Below are 17,233 nucleotides of genomic sequence, written 5' to 3'. Positions count from 1 at the left end.
TGTCTCTAATATATCAACAAATTTTGGAAGAAATAACTCATTGTTTCCATTCCGTTCACATTACAGTTGCCTCTGTCACAAGTAGTGGAAATGACACTTACACATACAGAGTAATGAGAAGGTGTCAGGAAGGTCGTGTTAGTACAAGGAAAGGCTCTTCCTGCTCCTAGATAGAGGGGGTGGAGTCTTCCTGAGCAGTGGGAGGACTCTCATGTAACTGTTCATTTAGCTCCCACACAGCCAGCACACACACCACACTGCACTCATACCGGCACACTGGTTGTTGAGCTTGAGATCCTATAGCTGCTTCTTCCAGCGCACCTCACTACTCTGGTGCTTTAAAGTTTCACATTTCTTCTCTTCCTGTTTCCCTGAGACTCTGTTGAAGCTCTTCCTGCTTGGCTTATAAACATCATGTAAGTAAACTTTACCTTAGTGCTGTTTGAACAGATCTTAGCGCCTGCAGTGTGTGGACATGGGGCTGTGAATGTGTGTTTTAAAAAGGTGGGAGGGCTTGTTGCTCTGGCAGGTATCGACAGCAAACTATTACACTTCAGGGTGATGTTAGCTTATGTATTCTGTCAATATTACATGATTATCTGAATGTATTCAAGCCTTATTTTCTAGTAATACGTTAAAGAAAGGATGTTATGGGGGGCTCAGCTTTAGACTTTAATGTACCTGTTTATAAAGAATACAGAGCACCTGAAATACTGTGTTTTCATACAAGCAGCCATTGTCTCTTTCTGTGTCTCTGCCTGAGCTTCCTTGTCCTTGGGATAGAATGCCAAAATCTAAAAATACAGGTCTTGATTATAACATTTGGCAGCTCTGCTCTGTGACTATTTCCATTCTCTGAGTCCTCTCAGCTGTAAAAGGATGAGAAGCTGTGTGCCATGCTGACAAAATGGATTTAATGTATCAGTGACGTGCATGAAAGTGGGTTACATTTCTTCTGTTCTTGGATTTTCTTGACAGAACAACAGAACACAGTAGATGTTGTCATACCTCAGAACATACAAAGAACATCACTTTTAGACTGAAAAAAAAAACTAAGAGGAATAGGACAGAAAAATAAATCAATGATCCGTGGCACACTGAAAATAACTTTTCTGTATTTTATTGTGAGCAAACAACGCGTTACACCTGTAGCTTCCTCAGATTCGCCCAGGTGTCATGGTATGTTAATGCACCTGTCGGCATCTGGGAACTAATAGGCTGTGCACGGGGTACCCTGTTGGCCATTTAGGAATATAACGGACTTAGTTCCACTCATGAATTACCCTGATCTGCTTCCAGCCTTTCAACTGAGCTTTAACTTGAGACTCTAGTGGGGGCAGCACAATTCAAACTCTCCAAAGAGGACAAAGAGTGAAACTTTGAAAAGTTGAGCAAACCATTCCAAAGGATGATGAATAATTACCTGTCTGTATAATCTCTGTAAATTAGTCGTAATAAAATTGTCTCAAAAAGATCACCCAACTGTTAACTGCTGTTAATCCACAAACAGTGATGAAAATGTTTACAAAATATGAGAAAGCATCTTTGTTAGGTGATAACAACAGCTACAACCTTAATCTACACCTAGAGTAAAGTAATAATAGTGTCATCAAGTGGCTAAATATTAAAATCAAAACACAAGGTCATTTAATGGTACTCCAATGGTTGTAATAATCTTCACTCATGGAAAATGACAACAGAATTAAAAAATTAAATTCATCATACTAAGGGATGCCATCTATCACCTACTAGAAGCTAGGTGTAAGATTTGAGTTACAACTTTAGAACTTGTGCCTGTGTTGGAACAATCTCAGCTGGTGCAACACTTACATGTTAGAAGAGCGTAAACTCTGAAAGTTAGAACTTACATTCAGACTAGGCTGCGTATGAACTTGAGCATAGCTGGTGCAACCCCGTACTGGTCCATCTTACTGAGCTGGTCCCTCATCACATGTGGCCTTTCTCGGCATGTCTGAGTTCTCATTTTCTTGTTTAGTGGGAAACTAAAACATACTGACAACACCAACAGAAACACAAGTTGTAAAGCACTGGTTTTTCAAAGCTGGCTAGCATTCTTAGCCATTTTTGTTGTGCTCTACCTCATGCAAGTAGCCTGGCTGCATAAGTGAATAAATGTCCCAAAAAAGGTCAAATATAAACTTATCTGACAAAATTAAATCTTTGATCTTTACTTTAAATTTCAAATCAAGTCAACGTAGATAGCGTCTCAAGACTTCTTGAGGTGGCGTCCTTCTCTTCACTTCCCGACCACAGCTACACGGTTCTTCCAGTAACACCAACCCTATACAGCCTCGCCCAAACTAAAATACCACATTATGTTATGGTCAGTTCATTTTTGGCCATTGTGGTCAAAGACTTGATGATACAGCTCTTTGAGCTCTTTAATATGTTGTTCACCTGCACCTGAGTTCCTGTTTTATTTAACAGATTTACAGCAGATGTATGGATATCACCAACCAAGTCAGACATTGGACTTATCCACAAATGCAGATTAATTGATTATAAGGTTGAGTAAATTTGGTTTACAACCATTGTTGTCATAGTTGAAAAGTCTGAAAAGGTTTTACAGCCTCCAGTCTCTTGTGTCTTTTGTTATCTAAGATACAAGGTTCAACTTTTGTTTTTAAGACTGTATGTGAATGGGAGGGACAAAATTTTGAAGTTAACAGAACACAATAACCGTTGGCTAAAACAAACAGAAACTTACTTTTTCATAACTGCTGCACCTCTCTCTCCGTCAGTGGAGAGGTAATCATTGATGTGAAAGGGGGTGGAGAAAGAGTCCAGCATGTGAGTGTGTTTGTAGACTTGAGTGCAAGCATGGGAGGCTGTGTTTCTGTGTGAGGGTCTCCTTATGCCTACTTTGATCAAATGTCATACTGAAGACCAGTTGACAAGCTGATTTTTGGGTCGATCAATTAATTAGTCAGGTTAATACTTCACATATGGTACAGTCATGTTGTGTACAAAAATCTAAGCATACAAGTGTTAAAATAAAATATGATAAGTAATCATTAAAGTGGAATAGTCATGGTTAGGCGAGTGGTTGTCAGAGTGACAGTTATGGTATGCCTCTGTAAATTCCCCTTAGGTAACCTTAGTATGTGTGGCTGTGAAGCTGAAAGAGGACAACACTATGTGATTGATTGTCTCCACGCCTCCAAACTCTGGAATGTGTTCATCGACTCCACGTGTCCCTCTGTGTTTACCTTTGGGGTCTGATTGTCCAACATATAGATTGCATAGTTGCATTAAATACTGTTTTTTTATTTAATTTAGCTGTGATTTTCAATGTATCTGGATGTCATGTTATATTTTTTGATTATGATTAATGCAGACACACTAGTGCTGCACTAGAAAAATAAGAAAAATAAGATTCTTTCTGCGATATATTGCAATTAAAAAAAATCACATCAGATCAGAAATGTACGAGGCATGCTAACATTGTTTAATTTTTCAATAATAAATAAATTCTGTAAACAAATGTAAAGCATCCATACGAGCTTTAACTCACTATTTATCTGCCCATGTGCTGCAATGTTTTACACACGACCTGTGTGTCACTCCTGAATCCAAAGAATCCACTCAGTTTGCACCATTTAATTTAAGAGTTGCTGATAGCTAGCTTGAGCTTCATCTGACTACATCGAAATGGTGTGAGATGAAGATAACAGTATTTTACCCATGTCTCCTTGCAACATGTCAAATGTACACATGACAAATATTTGCTTCTTTAAATATTATAATTCCCTTTTATCAGTGCGATTATTTCACTTTTGGGATGTGTTTATTGCTGAGGCCTATATTGCGATAACGTTATTATGAGTTTTATTGTGCAGCCATAAGACAAACCTTCAGTATATTTAAGGGAGAATCAGCAGTATTAGATCCCCTTTTCTCAGCCAATCCCATTGTGGCAAATGTCTGTTAACCAGTAAGTCTGGTTCTGCTTAAGGTTTCTGCCTGTTAAAAGGAAGGTTTAGCTCAACACTGTTTCTAAGTGCTTGCTCATAGTGGATTAAGGCTTCACCCTTCTTTTTAGTATATAAAGAAAAAATGTCTATAGACCTGCTCTTTATGTAAAGTGTCATGAGATTACTTCTATTATGATTTGGCACAATAGAAATACAAGTTGGTCGATATATAAAATCCATAATTACAGCAGTATTCCTTTAATATCATAGATAGAATTCAGGATGCAGTTAAAGATTCACATTATCATTTTTTAATCTAAGCTTTATTGCTGCCGATATAATATAAATAAGTGAAATGTGACTTTTTTTAAATTGAGTTGATTTTGATTATGTTTCTATTTATTCTGTTTCATATTGTTCTGTTAAGGGAATATGGGCCAATTAGAAATGTTTTAATATCTTTGTCTCAGCTGTTGCGTTTAGTTTTCCTGAGGGAAGACGTTGCCACCAGCTCAAAACTGTCTTTAATACAAACACAAACACACACACACACACACACACACTCAGATATGAAGATGTCTACATTCATGGATGCACAGTTCTACATGTACACATGAGACAGGATTTCATTGTTCCCCTCCTCATCCCACCGCTGGGTGTAATTGTGCATGGATGTGTGTGTGTGTTTCCTGGGGCCACAGACGCAGACAGTGGCGAGCAGAGGTGGAGTGGGTTGGTAGGGGGTTAAGGGGGGACCAGCAGATGAAGAGAGTGGGGGAGGGCCATACAAAGATGGAGCTAGATGCTATAATAACTGCTTATGGTTCAGTGCATATTTTTGTGCACTTGTCTAGACTGTAGTGGATATAAGAGTTGCATAACCCTGCAGTCCATCACGTCAGTCATGCATGGCAATCAAGTTCCCCATCAGGCTGAGAGCTGGTTCAGAACAGTTTTATTATCAGCTTTGTTTGATTGCTGCATTGTAAGAGGTTGACTTTTTTTACTTCCTCATAGTGTACTCACAAGAAAATAAGCACACAGCTCAGAGCAAAGGCAACATATCTGAACAAAGGTAAGCATAAACATTTAAGAATTATAACCATGCAGATAAACACACAGCATCACTATAGGTATAAAGTAGGCTACATATAGCTGTATGTATACACAAGCATCAGTAGCAACAATGTGCACTGTCTATACTAGTCAAACAATTTTTATAAGTCATAAACATAAAACAATGGTGGAAACGTATAGATTGCAAAGGCTGCTGGGACAGCTATTGAATGATTAAAGCTGGGGAAGGCAGTTTTTCTGGGGTGTCTTTGGTTTGTTTTGTTTGATTCTTGCATGAATCACATTCTCTTACACGAGAAAAAGAAAAGAAACAGCACCCATCATGGTAAACGCCTTTGAAAAAAGCCAACAAAAACTGTAGATGGCTTGCCTGCCTATCTTGGTACAAAATGACCTATTTACACAGGACGATACCCATCCACTCAAAACAGTGTGTGACAGCTAAAAGCTCAAGTTGGATACAGTTAGTAATGACAGAGCTGCACTTCACTCTCACTCTATTGGATTCATGCCGGAGCAATACTCAGCAGGCAGTTAACACCCATCTGTAGTGAGAATGGCTTTGGCATATTCTAGTTAAAAACTTCAAATGACAAGGTTATACTTGCTGGTTTATTCTATTTTTAACGTAGCAGGTTACTTTATTTGTAGCATTTAAAGTGAAGATAGACTGTTGTGTCTGCTTTTTTTTGGGTTCAGTGCTCTGTGGCGCAAAGATGCAAAGTTGGAACAGGAGTTGTTAAAGATGTGAGGAGCCTACATGTGTATTTAATGAATCAATATTATTTATTTAGGTGCCAATTGATGAGAACAACTCATCTGGGTACTTTGTCAAAACGATGCCACGTCCCTTTCTGGGTGAACACGTCTAAAATGAAGGGGCGAGAATTGGAGGCGGGGTCTTTAGCAATTAAAATGCTTAGAATAAGAAAACCGTACTGTTTTAGGGCTATTAGGGAGACCAGCTGTTTACCTAGCTGGTCCAATGACCAGCTAGGTAAACATATAATTGATGACTTTACTAAACAAGGATGTGCATCATTTGATGATCCTGCCTATGGTGGACTAAAGGTTTTGGAAAAGATTAGATCCTAGAAATTGGAGGATTCCATAAAAGACTGATGGGCACCGGAGGTGGTGTAGGGGAGCTCCACCTGACATTGTTTGAGCCCGTTCAGCGCAAGGGCCGCATGAGAGCAAGCTGTTCAACTTCCTTCCTGTATGCAGACTCAGTATGAAATGAGCAGCATGGCCAGGTCTGCGTGGTGACACCAGACCATAAAGGCTTGCATCCTGTGAGATCTGGACCTCTGGTGCTCTCCTCTCTGTCTTCATTAACTGTCTTTCGGGCTCCTTAAATCAAGTCCCTGGAGGGGAGGGGCTGATAACCTTTTGAACTCTTCTTTTAAGCTTTTTATTGACTAAAACCTGAAGCTGGACTGTCCCTGTGGGGTGATGGGCTGGTCTTGGTGTTGTAGGTCAAAACATGATTGGTTTATACTCAGCTTTTGGCCTATTTCTCATCAGATTAGACCATTGGACCAGTTAATACAAAGAAGATGCTTAAAATGAGTTTGTAAAGCCTGGAGTTTCCATGTATGAGACATGATAACACACATAGTATGGAAATATTAACAGAATGACCTTCAGTACTTGTATATTCTGCCCTCTTTCTTTGACAATCAGTCCAGAGAACCATCCAGTTCCATTTTTCCAATTAACCAGTTTTACCTGCTTTATTGCCACTATGACTAGTTAGCATGCAGCCGTTTTATATAAGAATAACAGAAGACTGTTCACTTTTACTTTCACTTTATTAGTGAAGCAAATGTGAAAGTGCTTTCAACCTGCAGTGTTTCCCTTCAACATCATGGGGCAACTCCATCAGGTGTATATGTCATTGATTGTAGAAACTCAAATTGGGAAATTAACTTATTCTCACTTGAATTATAACCTAAGTAAGTAAAATTCCAAATGACTATATGGTTTCAATTGCTTATTTTCTTTTTCAATGAAGTATGATGCTAATTTAAAAAACAATAGTCCCATTTAGAATAAACCTACGATAGAGCAGGGTTTACTTCAGAGCGTAGTGACCTGTGAAATACAAGCTACAACCATGGCAGCCCTTAAATCAGGATTGAGAAGTCATATCTACCCTGTAGTCAAAATATTGTTGGTTCATGCACTTAAAACAAGAATGCAGGAGTCAAAATGTTCTAATCGAGATCTCAACGTTGAAGGTCAAAACAAATGTGAGGTATCACTGAAGCTCATCCGTTTTTTCTCAGTTTTCATTAAAGCTTTAGTATTATTAAATTATTTTTAACCTACCAAATTGTCAGATTATGACAATAAATGCCCTTCTTGTTAAGTTTTTTTGAGTGTTTTAAGCTAAAGTCTGACCTTCCAAGTCCATAATGTATACCTTTTTTATTTTTTGTAACTAGACGATAAGCTCTGGATAAACACGGTGAACTTTCATTTCGGATTGTTTTGTCTGTGATTTCCCCGGTCCAAAAAGCATTTTTGTTTAGTAGTGGTTTGTTATGACAGTCAGTTCTACAGCTCACCTCATTGTGTGATTCCTCTACAGCTGTAGGCAATACATTGTTTCGAGCAGAGACAAACCAGCAAGTCCAAGCACCCAGAAATAGTTGGGCTGAGGTCACCGTAACCGCAACCTGCTGGTCAGTCACACTCACACACAGTCAGAGGCAAACACTTCCAGCCGTGTGCATTTGTTTGTTTTTCTCACACATTTCCTGTTGTGAAATGCGTCACTGCTTCCTGCTCGTCCCTCCAATGCAGGCAACAAACCAAAGAAATCTCTGCTGACCAACTACCCTTCAACATCCCCCTCAAACACTCCCTCTGCTAGGGGTTGTGGTGACTTTTCCCAACAGTATTTAAGTTACAAGGGATTCTCTCAGGATTTTTCTTTTTTTAATTTGCTAATATTTAGCAGTACATTTCCTCTGACAAAGAGGACTCTCTCCAAGCTGGAATCTCCTCCAGGTTTGGGGAAAAGTTCTTATTTATTAAGCTGAACTGGATCTGGGATTCACTGAAATTCCCTCATTTTGTCATTTTGTTAATTAATTAATTTGACTTTCCAGGATTCATGTCAGATGTGCTCTGGAGGTCAGTGCCTGCTGGGACAGACGCCAGTGAAATACAGTAAAACAGCTTCACTGAGCACACAAACATGAACTAACTTGTTCTTTTTGCACAATGTGTGGACGCTGAGTGATTCATCTTCCCGTTTTTGAGATGACACAAATCATTTCTAGGCATTCAACCGAGACATGGCCTTTATTTTTTTTAAAGCCTGGTTCCTCTTCTGATGCTGTTTGTTTGTGTATTGAACTACTCAGAAACTTAGTGCTCAAAACTATTGAAAAAGCAAATCGCACCAGGTCATTGACTCTCCCTGTAATTACTCTTAAACAGGCTGGTTGAAAAGTGACCAAAGTCAGCTGTGGTCAAAGTTAGTCATCGCTTCCTCCAGCTGGAGCTTCCCCTGCATCCTCTTTCAACATTTCTTGTTAGAATACAGCTAAACACTTTAATCTTTCCTTCTTATGTCTCATACAGTACATGTCCCATATTTCTCACCTTCTCACGCACCGTGAAACACTATCTCCTTCTCACACACACAGCAGACATCATGAAACATCATTACTCAACTAATATGGCGGTCGGAAAGCTGAACATAAAAACAGTCATGCTAACACAGCGGTTAGCATATTTCTATGATAATTGAACCAAGCAAGTTTCCATTGCGGGATAAAGAATATCATTCCTCGGTCTGTCACTGTGGTCAGGGTCTGTGGTGTGCTTGTCTCTTTTGGAGAAATCAGCTGAACAGAACATGAATGGAAAGCAAAAGACGGAAAGTTAGAAAAACAAGACGGACTGAAGATGTTTTTGTTTCCTTAGAGGGTTATTTCTAACACACAAAGACAAATATACAGACTCAGTGGTGTAGCTTGATCAATTTGAAAAGCCTTTAATGGCAGGCAGAGGTATAATGCTGCTCTTTGCAGACACACTAGTCCCACTGCAGAGATGCTTTTCAGCTGTCTGACGCTGAATAGTGAGAAAATTAATACAGTATGAATTGACAGACATGTTTTTCCATGTTTGTTTAAAGTAGCCAGGTTGACCGTGGAACATGTAGATAACTTTTCTCAACGTCAAGTCTTAAAGAAGTGACTGTAACTGGGTATGCATTTATTTATTTATGGCTATCTGATTCCACAAACGAAGGTTTCCATTTCCCCATCTTTTGTTTTAAGTCTCTAAAGACTACTGGAACATCTTGTTTAACAGCCCTTGTAGCTATAAATAATGGTTTTTTTTCATAGGCTATATTAACACAATAGTATGTCATGGAGTGCACTTGGTTGATCTGTCCATTTCTGAAATACTCAAAGATTCTCCCCAAAAAAGGAGGAACTACTAAGGAAACTGAAAGAAAGGTGCTCGGTTAAAAACACAGGAAAAGACTTTCTTCATCATAATTCTCACACTGGAAAAATGAGCCTCAGTGCAATAGCTATAGCTAATTATGGAAAGGTTTGTGCATGTGTCATTCATAGAAACCCATTCTTCAGAGAGACTTTATGAAAAACAGGGAAAACGTGCTTCTGGTCACCGAAACCACAACTAATTCAGGTTTAGTAAGCTGTGGCCTTTTCACACAGCCCTCTACTAAAAAAAAAAAAACATCCTTTACTCCTTACTAAGGGCATTTTCATGTCCACAAAGCAACCATTTTCTTTATGAATGGCCCACCTTTGGCTGGATATTTATTGAGGTACAAGGACATGCCACAAATATTTTGCTAGAGGTCTCATTTCAATGTTTACTGGTCTTAAAAGTGTACACATGCTGACCCGGCCTCCTCTCTCTGCCTTTAACAGAACATGATGTTATTTTAAAGTGTCCACCCCTGCCTCTGCCGCATGCTTTAAAGATGATTACTTTTGTGGACAAATCATGTAAAAACTCAAGGGGAAGTGATTGTTCGAGGAATAATGGGACATCTCCTAGTTTGGGCTTTCGTAATCATGCAAGAGCTGTGTGTCATGCAAACACACACTAAGTCCCACCCACACAAAACCATTTCAGCTGATAACTATAATCCTGCCTCTCAGTTACCTGAAAGTACATGACAGTTTAGCCATGAATACTGATGGAGATAGAGAGATATAAATAGAGAGTATATCAACTATCAACAATGTTTTTATTGATGCACAGCTCCAAATATCTGGAAAGGAATAAAACAGACAGTTAAACACACCTAAACATTTTAAACAGTAAATTGAGATCACATTTAGAAGTACCAATGGATTTTTCTCAATATCTTGCAATTGACTTTACATTTGGTGGATGTTTTGTTGGGCTTTAAGATGCACGATGCTGAGTTTTTGGATGAGGTAGTCTCAAGAAGTTGCCAGGAAAATACTCGTTTTAAAAGAGCACTTCTTAAAATGACAATACAGTACATGTAGTTGCTTAAAGTAACGTTTCAAGACCGGTTAAAATGGCATTAATTAATAAATATTCTATAGCTAAGTATCAGGAGATTGCTTTTTCTGGTTATCTTTTGTGTCTTTTCTGAACTGAAGTGTAAATGTTTCCACTAGCACCAGTGTTGCATAATTATGTTTGACTTGATGACAGAGGAACAACAAACCTGAAATTGTTTTAAACGGGAACTCCAGTATTTACACAATGTGTCAGTTGGTGCCTATGACTACATGTAAGAAAATGGAAGAAAAAAACATTTGGGAGTGTTGATTTTGAAACCAGCCAAAAAAGTGATATCTTGCTTTCAAATTATTCCAGCTCTAAAGCACCGGTCAAGTTGCATGGTGTGAATTTTAGGTGTCACGTTTAACAAGAATGCATGGAATAAAATTGATAATGTTGTGTTTTTATTCTTATTTATTTAACATAAATCCAAAATGTTATAGAAGGGTATTGGTAAATCAGCGTCATACTCTTTCAGCAGATGGGACTTATAATAAGAATTTGTAATAAGAATTTGAATTGTGTTTCTACCTCTGAAGAGAAATCAGCCTTTTTGATAAGCAAAAAGTCCCAGTTGTGATGATGTCATCGTTACATGTGCGTCTCCTCCATTTGGTTTCTGTCATCCTGTACCTGAAACTAACTGAACAGTTCTTCCTTTGTTCAATGTTCCCACTCATATCATTGTCTTTACATTGCGTTCAGTGTTTCCAAAACAGCTTTTCCTCTCTCTCCCCTAAATGCAGTCCCTTGAGGCCTGCCTAAAGGCTTTTTGATCACTTCATGTTGTTTTCGGTAATGCAAATGTGTTTGTGATTTAAGCTATTTTAAACTCTTCTTTGGTGTGTCACATGGCTGAGATGAAAGCAAACTGTGGGACTGTGTGTGCCGTTCCTAAAAGAGAGTGAATGTGTGTCCAAGTCTAAGCTGTCATGGTCGCTTTAGCTCTTTCTCCTTGCTGCTGGTCGGCTGTTCAGGGATGAGAGGGGGGGGGGATAGAGGGGGGATAGAGTGGGGTAGATCTGGGGGAAACAGGGTCACATGTTGAGGAAGATGGCTATAAAAAGGCTCATTAAAAATGTGTGGATAGATGTGTTGGAGGTGGAGGTGAGGATGTGGGATGAGAGAAACAGGCCCACTGACTGAGTGTGATGTAACCCTGGAGTGAAATGTTGTAAATGGTTTTGATGAGGGGGGGAGGGATGAGTTAGGGTGAGGAACAGTGGGGTGCAGGGAGAGATGTGTTTTTCTGGGAAATTAGATTTAGGAGAAAAGGGGAACGTAGATGAATGTTGTGTGTCAGCAGAGGTTTGAATGAATAAAGCTGGGAGAAAAACTACAATAGATAGAATTAACTGGGTGCTTAGGTGTAGAAAACACAAAATCTTGCACTGCCTTGTCTTTGTTTCTTTGTTTTCTCTGAACTGATGTTCTAATTTAAGGCTGGGTTTTTATACACTTTCAGCTAATTGCACTTAAATTGACAGCTTAAAGGTTGAAAAACAAACTGAAAAACAATTCAACATGTATAACTGAAGTAAGATTATTCCTCTATTGTTTACTCTATTGGTGACAGACGTTGTGTTACTTCTGCTGTGATGAATACAAAGAGCTAAGTAAAGAGAACAGTTGTGTGGACTATCAGTGTTTCTCACAATGTTTCCATAGTATCCCGCTGAGCCTGATGCAAGTCAATGAAAAAAATTGCAGCTGTTTTGACCGTTGTCCACCCCCCACCCCTCACCCCTCACCCCCCACCCCCCACACACCCACAGCTCTCCCTTTCAAAGAATTTTCATTTGAATTACAACCCAGCTCAGTGTTTTGTTGTACTCAGAGGGGGGAGGGGTCCGATTGGTCAGAATCCCTTTCGCTGTGGACCAATGCTAGCACGCCTCCTGCCTCCCACCCCGCCTCCTGTGCCCCACTGAGGCTCCCGGTCTGACGTGTGATTGGCCGGCTGGGAGGAGCCAGACCCGATATTAAAGCTTGTCCCGTCTGCTCCACTTCAGTGTTCAAAAGAGTCCCTGTCTGTCAGCCGGAGAAGTGTGTGTGTGTGGTGTGTGTGTGTGTGTAACAGTGTGTGGATGCTTTTGTTAATGAGAGGCGCACTGAAAACCGAGAGCTCTACCTTTATCTCACTTGGACTTCCATCTCTTTTTAACCCTCTTCAGGACTGTGGGACTCTGTGGAGGAGCAGCCTACTGGCTTTCTGTGTCAGATGACAGCTGGAGAGAAGGACGGGCTTGACAGACGAGTTCGACACAGATTGCAAACGGCATCATAGAGGCTGTCGTGTTTGCGGGGGATCATTGCCAGCTGATACACCAGACTTGCATTTTGGATAAAGAGCCACCATCGGCTGCACTGTGGCTGACCGCTGACCCCGATCTTCAGCCTAGCCCCCTTTTGGGTCATCACTGAGCTAATAGATCTGGGCCTGATGTGGAATTTGACCCCGACTGACCCTTTCCTACAAGTAGCCTTTAACCAAGCTTGAACTGGGAAAAATCAAGGATAAAAGAGCGAGAGGGGCGACAGAAAAGAAAGGAGGAAGAAAAAGAGAGAAGTGAGAGCAGCAGCACAGCGACCGGTAAGGAAGTTAAAGGGGGCTCTGGGTGCGAGTGAGGGAGGAGAGGGGGGAGAGTGGGAAGAAAAGAGAGAGTACAAAAGAGCTTTTTTCTTAAGCTTAGAGGGGACATGTGGGAGCTCCACTCTCACCCACTTCTCCTTCTGTCACTTCTCATGTTTGTCTCTAGTCTAACTTTAATCTTCTGTCCACATCATTGTGATAAGCACCTTTTGTTCCATTTGACATTAGAGTAAAACAGAACCAATCTCTTCTATCTCAGCTCTTGTTTATTCTGTCTTTGTTTGCATTTGTCCATATTTGTTTTCCTAAAACTGTTTAAGTGAAATCTTTCTAACTCTCTGTCCATTCCTCCAGCATGCCGGTGGAGACGCTGCGGCCCTCAGACGGCCATCTGGCCGGGGTTCCCTTCACCTCAGCCATGCCCTTCAGGATTCTTAACAAGGGTCCGGACTACTTCCGTCGTCAGGCGGATCCAGGGGCTCGTAAACTGAGCGCAGTAGAACGTTTAGAGGCAGACAAGGCCAAATATGTAAAAAGCCAGCAGGTAGCCCTCACCCGCCAGGCTCCTATCAAACCACCTATCATTCGAAAGCCCCTCCTTTCTCCGGGGATGATGCTCCAGTGCCAAATCAGCACTCCTCCGGCCCGCAAAGTTCTCCGATGCCCAGCTGATGTGGAGAACAGAGGAGGGAGAGAGGGGCCTGGAGGGAGGAGAGGACCTGCTCTTAACCTGGATATTCTCAATAATCTTATCAATGATGTATGTGATGGACCAGTGCCATGTTCTCAGTCCTCTTCCTCCACCTCCCCCTCCTCGTCATCTCCATCATCAGGAGCTAAGAGCATCGGTAGTAGCCTGTCAGCAGAACAGGAGAGAAGTAACCGACTCCTTAACAACCTCAAACCACTGAATCACTGCACGATCAACTCCTCATCCACCTCCTCCTGCACCTCCTCTCCGCTCAACAACAACCTCAAGACTCAGACAGCAGAGCCAGCCCGTCGTCCGCCCCCTGTTCCAGCACGAGCACCCCGCATTGGGGTTCAGGCGCTTTATAGCGGCCCTAACTCAGTGACAGTGCGCAGGGTGGACGTCAGACCTCAGGCTGAGATAAGGAAGCCTCTGAGGGTACAGCTGCAGCCCCCACTCAGGCCCAGACAGACTGCCCAGGGCCAGGTCGCTCACCCAAATGTCCCACCTCCTCCACCCCCTCAGAACAAACCTAAACCCCAGCTCAACACCCCATCCCAAACCTTGCCCCCACCTCCAGCGTACCCACCACCCAGTCCCTTGCTGGTCCGAGCTGGCATGATCCCTCCAGCCTCCCCTGCTTTCACTCGTATATCTAACGCCAGCTCTAAGGGATCCTCCCGTAAGCACCCAGCCTTGCACCGCTCCAAATCGGACCTGAGCGACCGCTACTCCCGTGCAACAGCCGACCTGGAGCGCTTCTTCAACTACTGCGGGCTGGACCCGCAGGAGGTCGAGGGCATGGGGGGAGTGGAGCTTTTTACAAGAGCCAACTCAGACATTGTGTCCGTGTCCAAGCTTCGCAGCGTCAGTACGCCTAGCTCAGAGGCTGAGCGGATGAGGGAGGACGGAGGAGACGAGGAGGATGAGGACTCACCAGCCAGAGCCAACGAACGTGTGCCCTACGGTATCTCAGTCATCGAGAGAAACGCTCGAGTCATCAAGTGGCTGTACGGCATCCGTCAGGCGCGGGATACAAACAATGCTGTCTCTAATGTATAGACTCAAAAGGACTTGAAAAGACTTGCTTGAAAAAAAAAAAAACAGGGAAGTGCTACTTTTTGTATGCATACACGTCTGAAGAGGTGGAGCCCATCTGTTCATGTTCTGCTGCCTTACATCACATTGTTATGGAAATGACACATCAGTGGTTTTAATCTGGGCTGCAGGTCAGGACTGCTTCCCTGCTGGACTGAATGGAACGATACCTTTCCCTTCTCTGTCACTTGATCTTTATAATGATATTGATATACAAAGCAATAATAGACTGGTATGAATAATGATGGTGAGAATGAAGGCGAAGGATGCTTGTGTTTTTTTTTCCTCCTGTAAAGGTACTTAAATTGTGTGTGTGTGTGTGTGTGTGTGTGTGTGTGTGTGTGTGACACTCTAGAGATCTTAGCAGAACAAAGCCAAACTGGCTGCAAACTGTGAGAGACTCTGGTGCTGCACAGTGTTGTGACTGGTGAACAAGCTAAGAAGAGAAACACATTGATACTGTGAAACTTCACATAAAAACTTTCATAAACACATTTGTATTTAAAAAAAAAAAATGTTTGGCTGTAAGACTGTTAATATACATATTTATGTCTGCATGCAAGTAAACTGTTTATTTTCGGGTTTATCATCTCGACAAAGCACAGGCCATCACTCTCACGAAGATAATCACGTCACGACGCAGATGCACATTCAGGTCAAGTACAGTAAATATGGCAGCAGCTGCACTTAGTGCTGTCTGTATATCTTGCTTTAATATTGTCTAGTTCTGTGTTTGCACCAGAAACAAGGTCACGTCTTGGATTATGCTACTCTCAAGCAGCAAGTAGAAATCTGTTTACTATACTGTGTCTTGGAAATGATGAGAGAGTAAGCCATATGGTGAGAGAGGATCTGAGGAGTGGATAGTTAAAGTAAGTGTAGTATGAAAAAGTTATTTTGCCTCCACAAAGATGGATAAAGTTATGGATAAAAGGAAGACTGACAAGTATGTACTCGTGGATAGAAATAAAGATATATCTATGGTGTATAAGTACTGAATGTCTGCGGTTCTGGAAGAGTCTCAGGAAGAATGACTGGGTAAATTAAAAATGGACCAATTTGGAAAACATGTTTTATAAAATCCGACAGCTATGTGTACAGAATTCAATATTTGCTCTTAAGTGCAATCTGATCATATCTACTACAATAACAGTAAATGGAGACGATAGAGTATTTATTTGACAGGAGCAAGAGAGTCGCTCTGTCTCCCATGTTCATGTTCTCTACCCTGCATTTACTTTCTTTAACTTCAGGGTATTCTGTATGAGCACCAGCTGGTCTTTTCTCTTTGTACCTATCACAGGTGGATTTCCGTGTTGTATCAGTCAGATCAGAGCTGGAGAACAAGTCAGCTGTGATGTTGAACAAAGTGTGCAGTTTGAACCAGGCACTGGTTGCCCAAAGAGTCTTCAATGAGAGAGATCCAAAATGCTTTATAATGGTGAATTCTTAACAGTGAATAAAACATGTTAGACTACTTCCTTGTTTGGCTGTTTTTTTCTCTCTTTAAAGTTGACTGTAAAAAACGTAGTGTCGGCCACACCAGGTTCCAGCATATGGCAGCAGACAGCCACTCCTTTGATTTCTTTAGTGTTTTGGGGATTTTATGAAGTGCTGCTGCCAAGACCTTGGTTCATTATCTAAAAACTGGTGCCGGTCCAGCACAGTGAAGCAGGTGTTGGGCCCATTAAATTGAATTTCAGCACCAATAATTGACACAACAATCCCGGACAGTTTTTCTTTACTTTGATCTAGTTGCATAAGTTGTTGCATATGAAAGTTTTAAACAATGCTGACTTCAGTCTGGAAGACTTCGGCACCCATTACCCTCCTACAAAAAGTTAATGTCTGCATGTGAACATGTTTCAGAGCTCTGGGCGGGCTATAAGATCTGAAACATAATCTGTAACTGCAAATACAATGTGTCAAAGTATTTCCCCTAAAGGTGCTTGTTTTGCCACTAACCGGTTCAGACTGCAATTCAAGGTGTCTGACATAGTAACAGAACGGATCTCAAGGAAATTACTTTTTCCTTTAAATCCCCTTTAGTAAATCTGAAAAGAGACTGAGAGATGTCATTGGATAACAGAAACTGATGCTCTATGGATGCCAAAAAGTTTTGGTCTGACCCTTTTAGTCCCTTTTTATTTAATTAGATTTAAGCTGATTTTAATTTCAGATATTAATAGCAGCCTCCTTCTGCTAAAGGACTACTTCACTTCAGACTTCAGTAGGTGATGAGAGTTTGATACTCAACAGGCTTTTCCTGGTATTATTAAGGAGGTACAGTAATACAAC

At 41.2% G+C, this 17,233-nt stretch overlaps 1 protein-coding gene across 1 annotated transcript; it reads left to right on the top strand.

Annotated features, from left to right (window-relative positions):
* The first annotated feature begins 241 nt into the window (after positions 1–241).
* On the top strand, positions 242–16,412 carry wu:fa11c10 (protein FAM110A). Its single transcript, XM_020635308.3, has 3 exons — positions 242–416; positions 12,728–13,146; positions 13,501–16,412. The coding sequence occupies exon 3, from the start codon at positions 13,502–13,504 to the stop codon at positions 14,897–14,899; it is 1,398 nt and encodes a 465-aa protein (XP_020490964.1). The 5' UTR covers positions 242–416; positions 12,728–13,146; position 13,501; the 3' UTR covers positions 14,900–16,412.
* The last annotated feature ends 821 nt before the right edge of the window (positions 16,413–17,233 follow it).

The sequence above is a fragment of the Labrus bergylta genome, chromosome 12, assembly GCF_963930695.1.
Source record: "Labrus bergylta chromosome 12, fLabBer1.1, whole genome shotgun sequence".
In the NCBI taxonomy this organism is placed as follows: domain Eukaryota; kingdom Metazoa; phylum Chordata; class Actinopteri; order Labriformes; family Labridae; genus Labrus; species Labrus bergylta.
This window is presented reverse-complemented; position numbering and strand designations above follow the sequence as displayed.

Excerpts from the sequence above, each read along its gene's own strand:
- wu:fa11c10 (XM_020635308.3), top strand. The coding sequence starts at position 13,502 with ATGCCGGTGGAGACGCTGCGGCCCTCAGACGGCCATCTGGCCGGGGTT.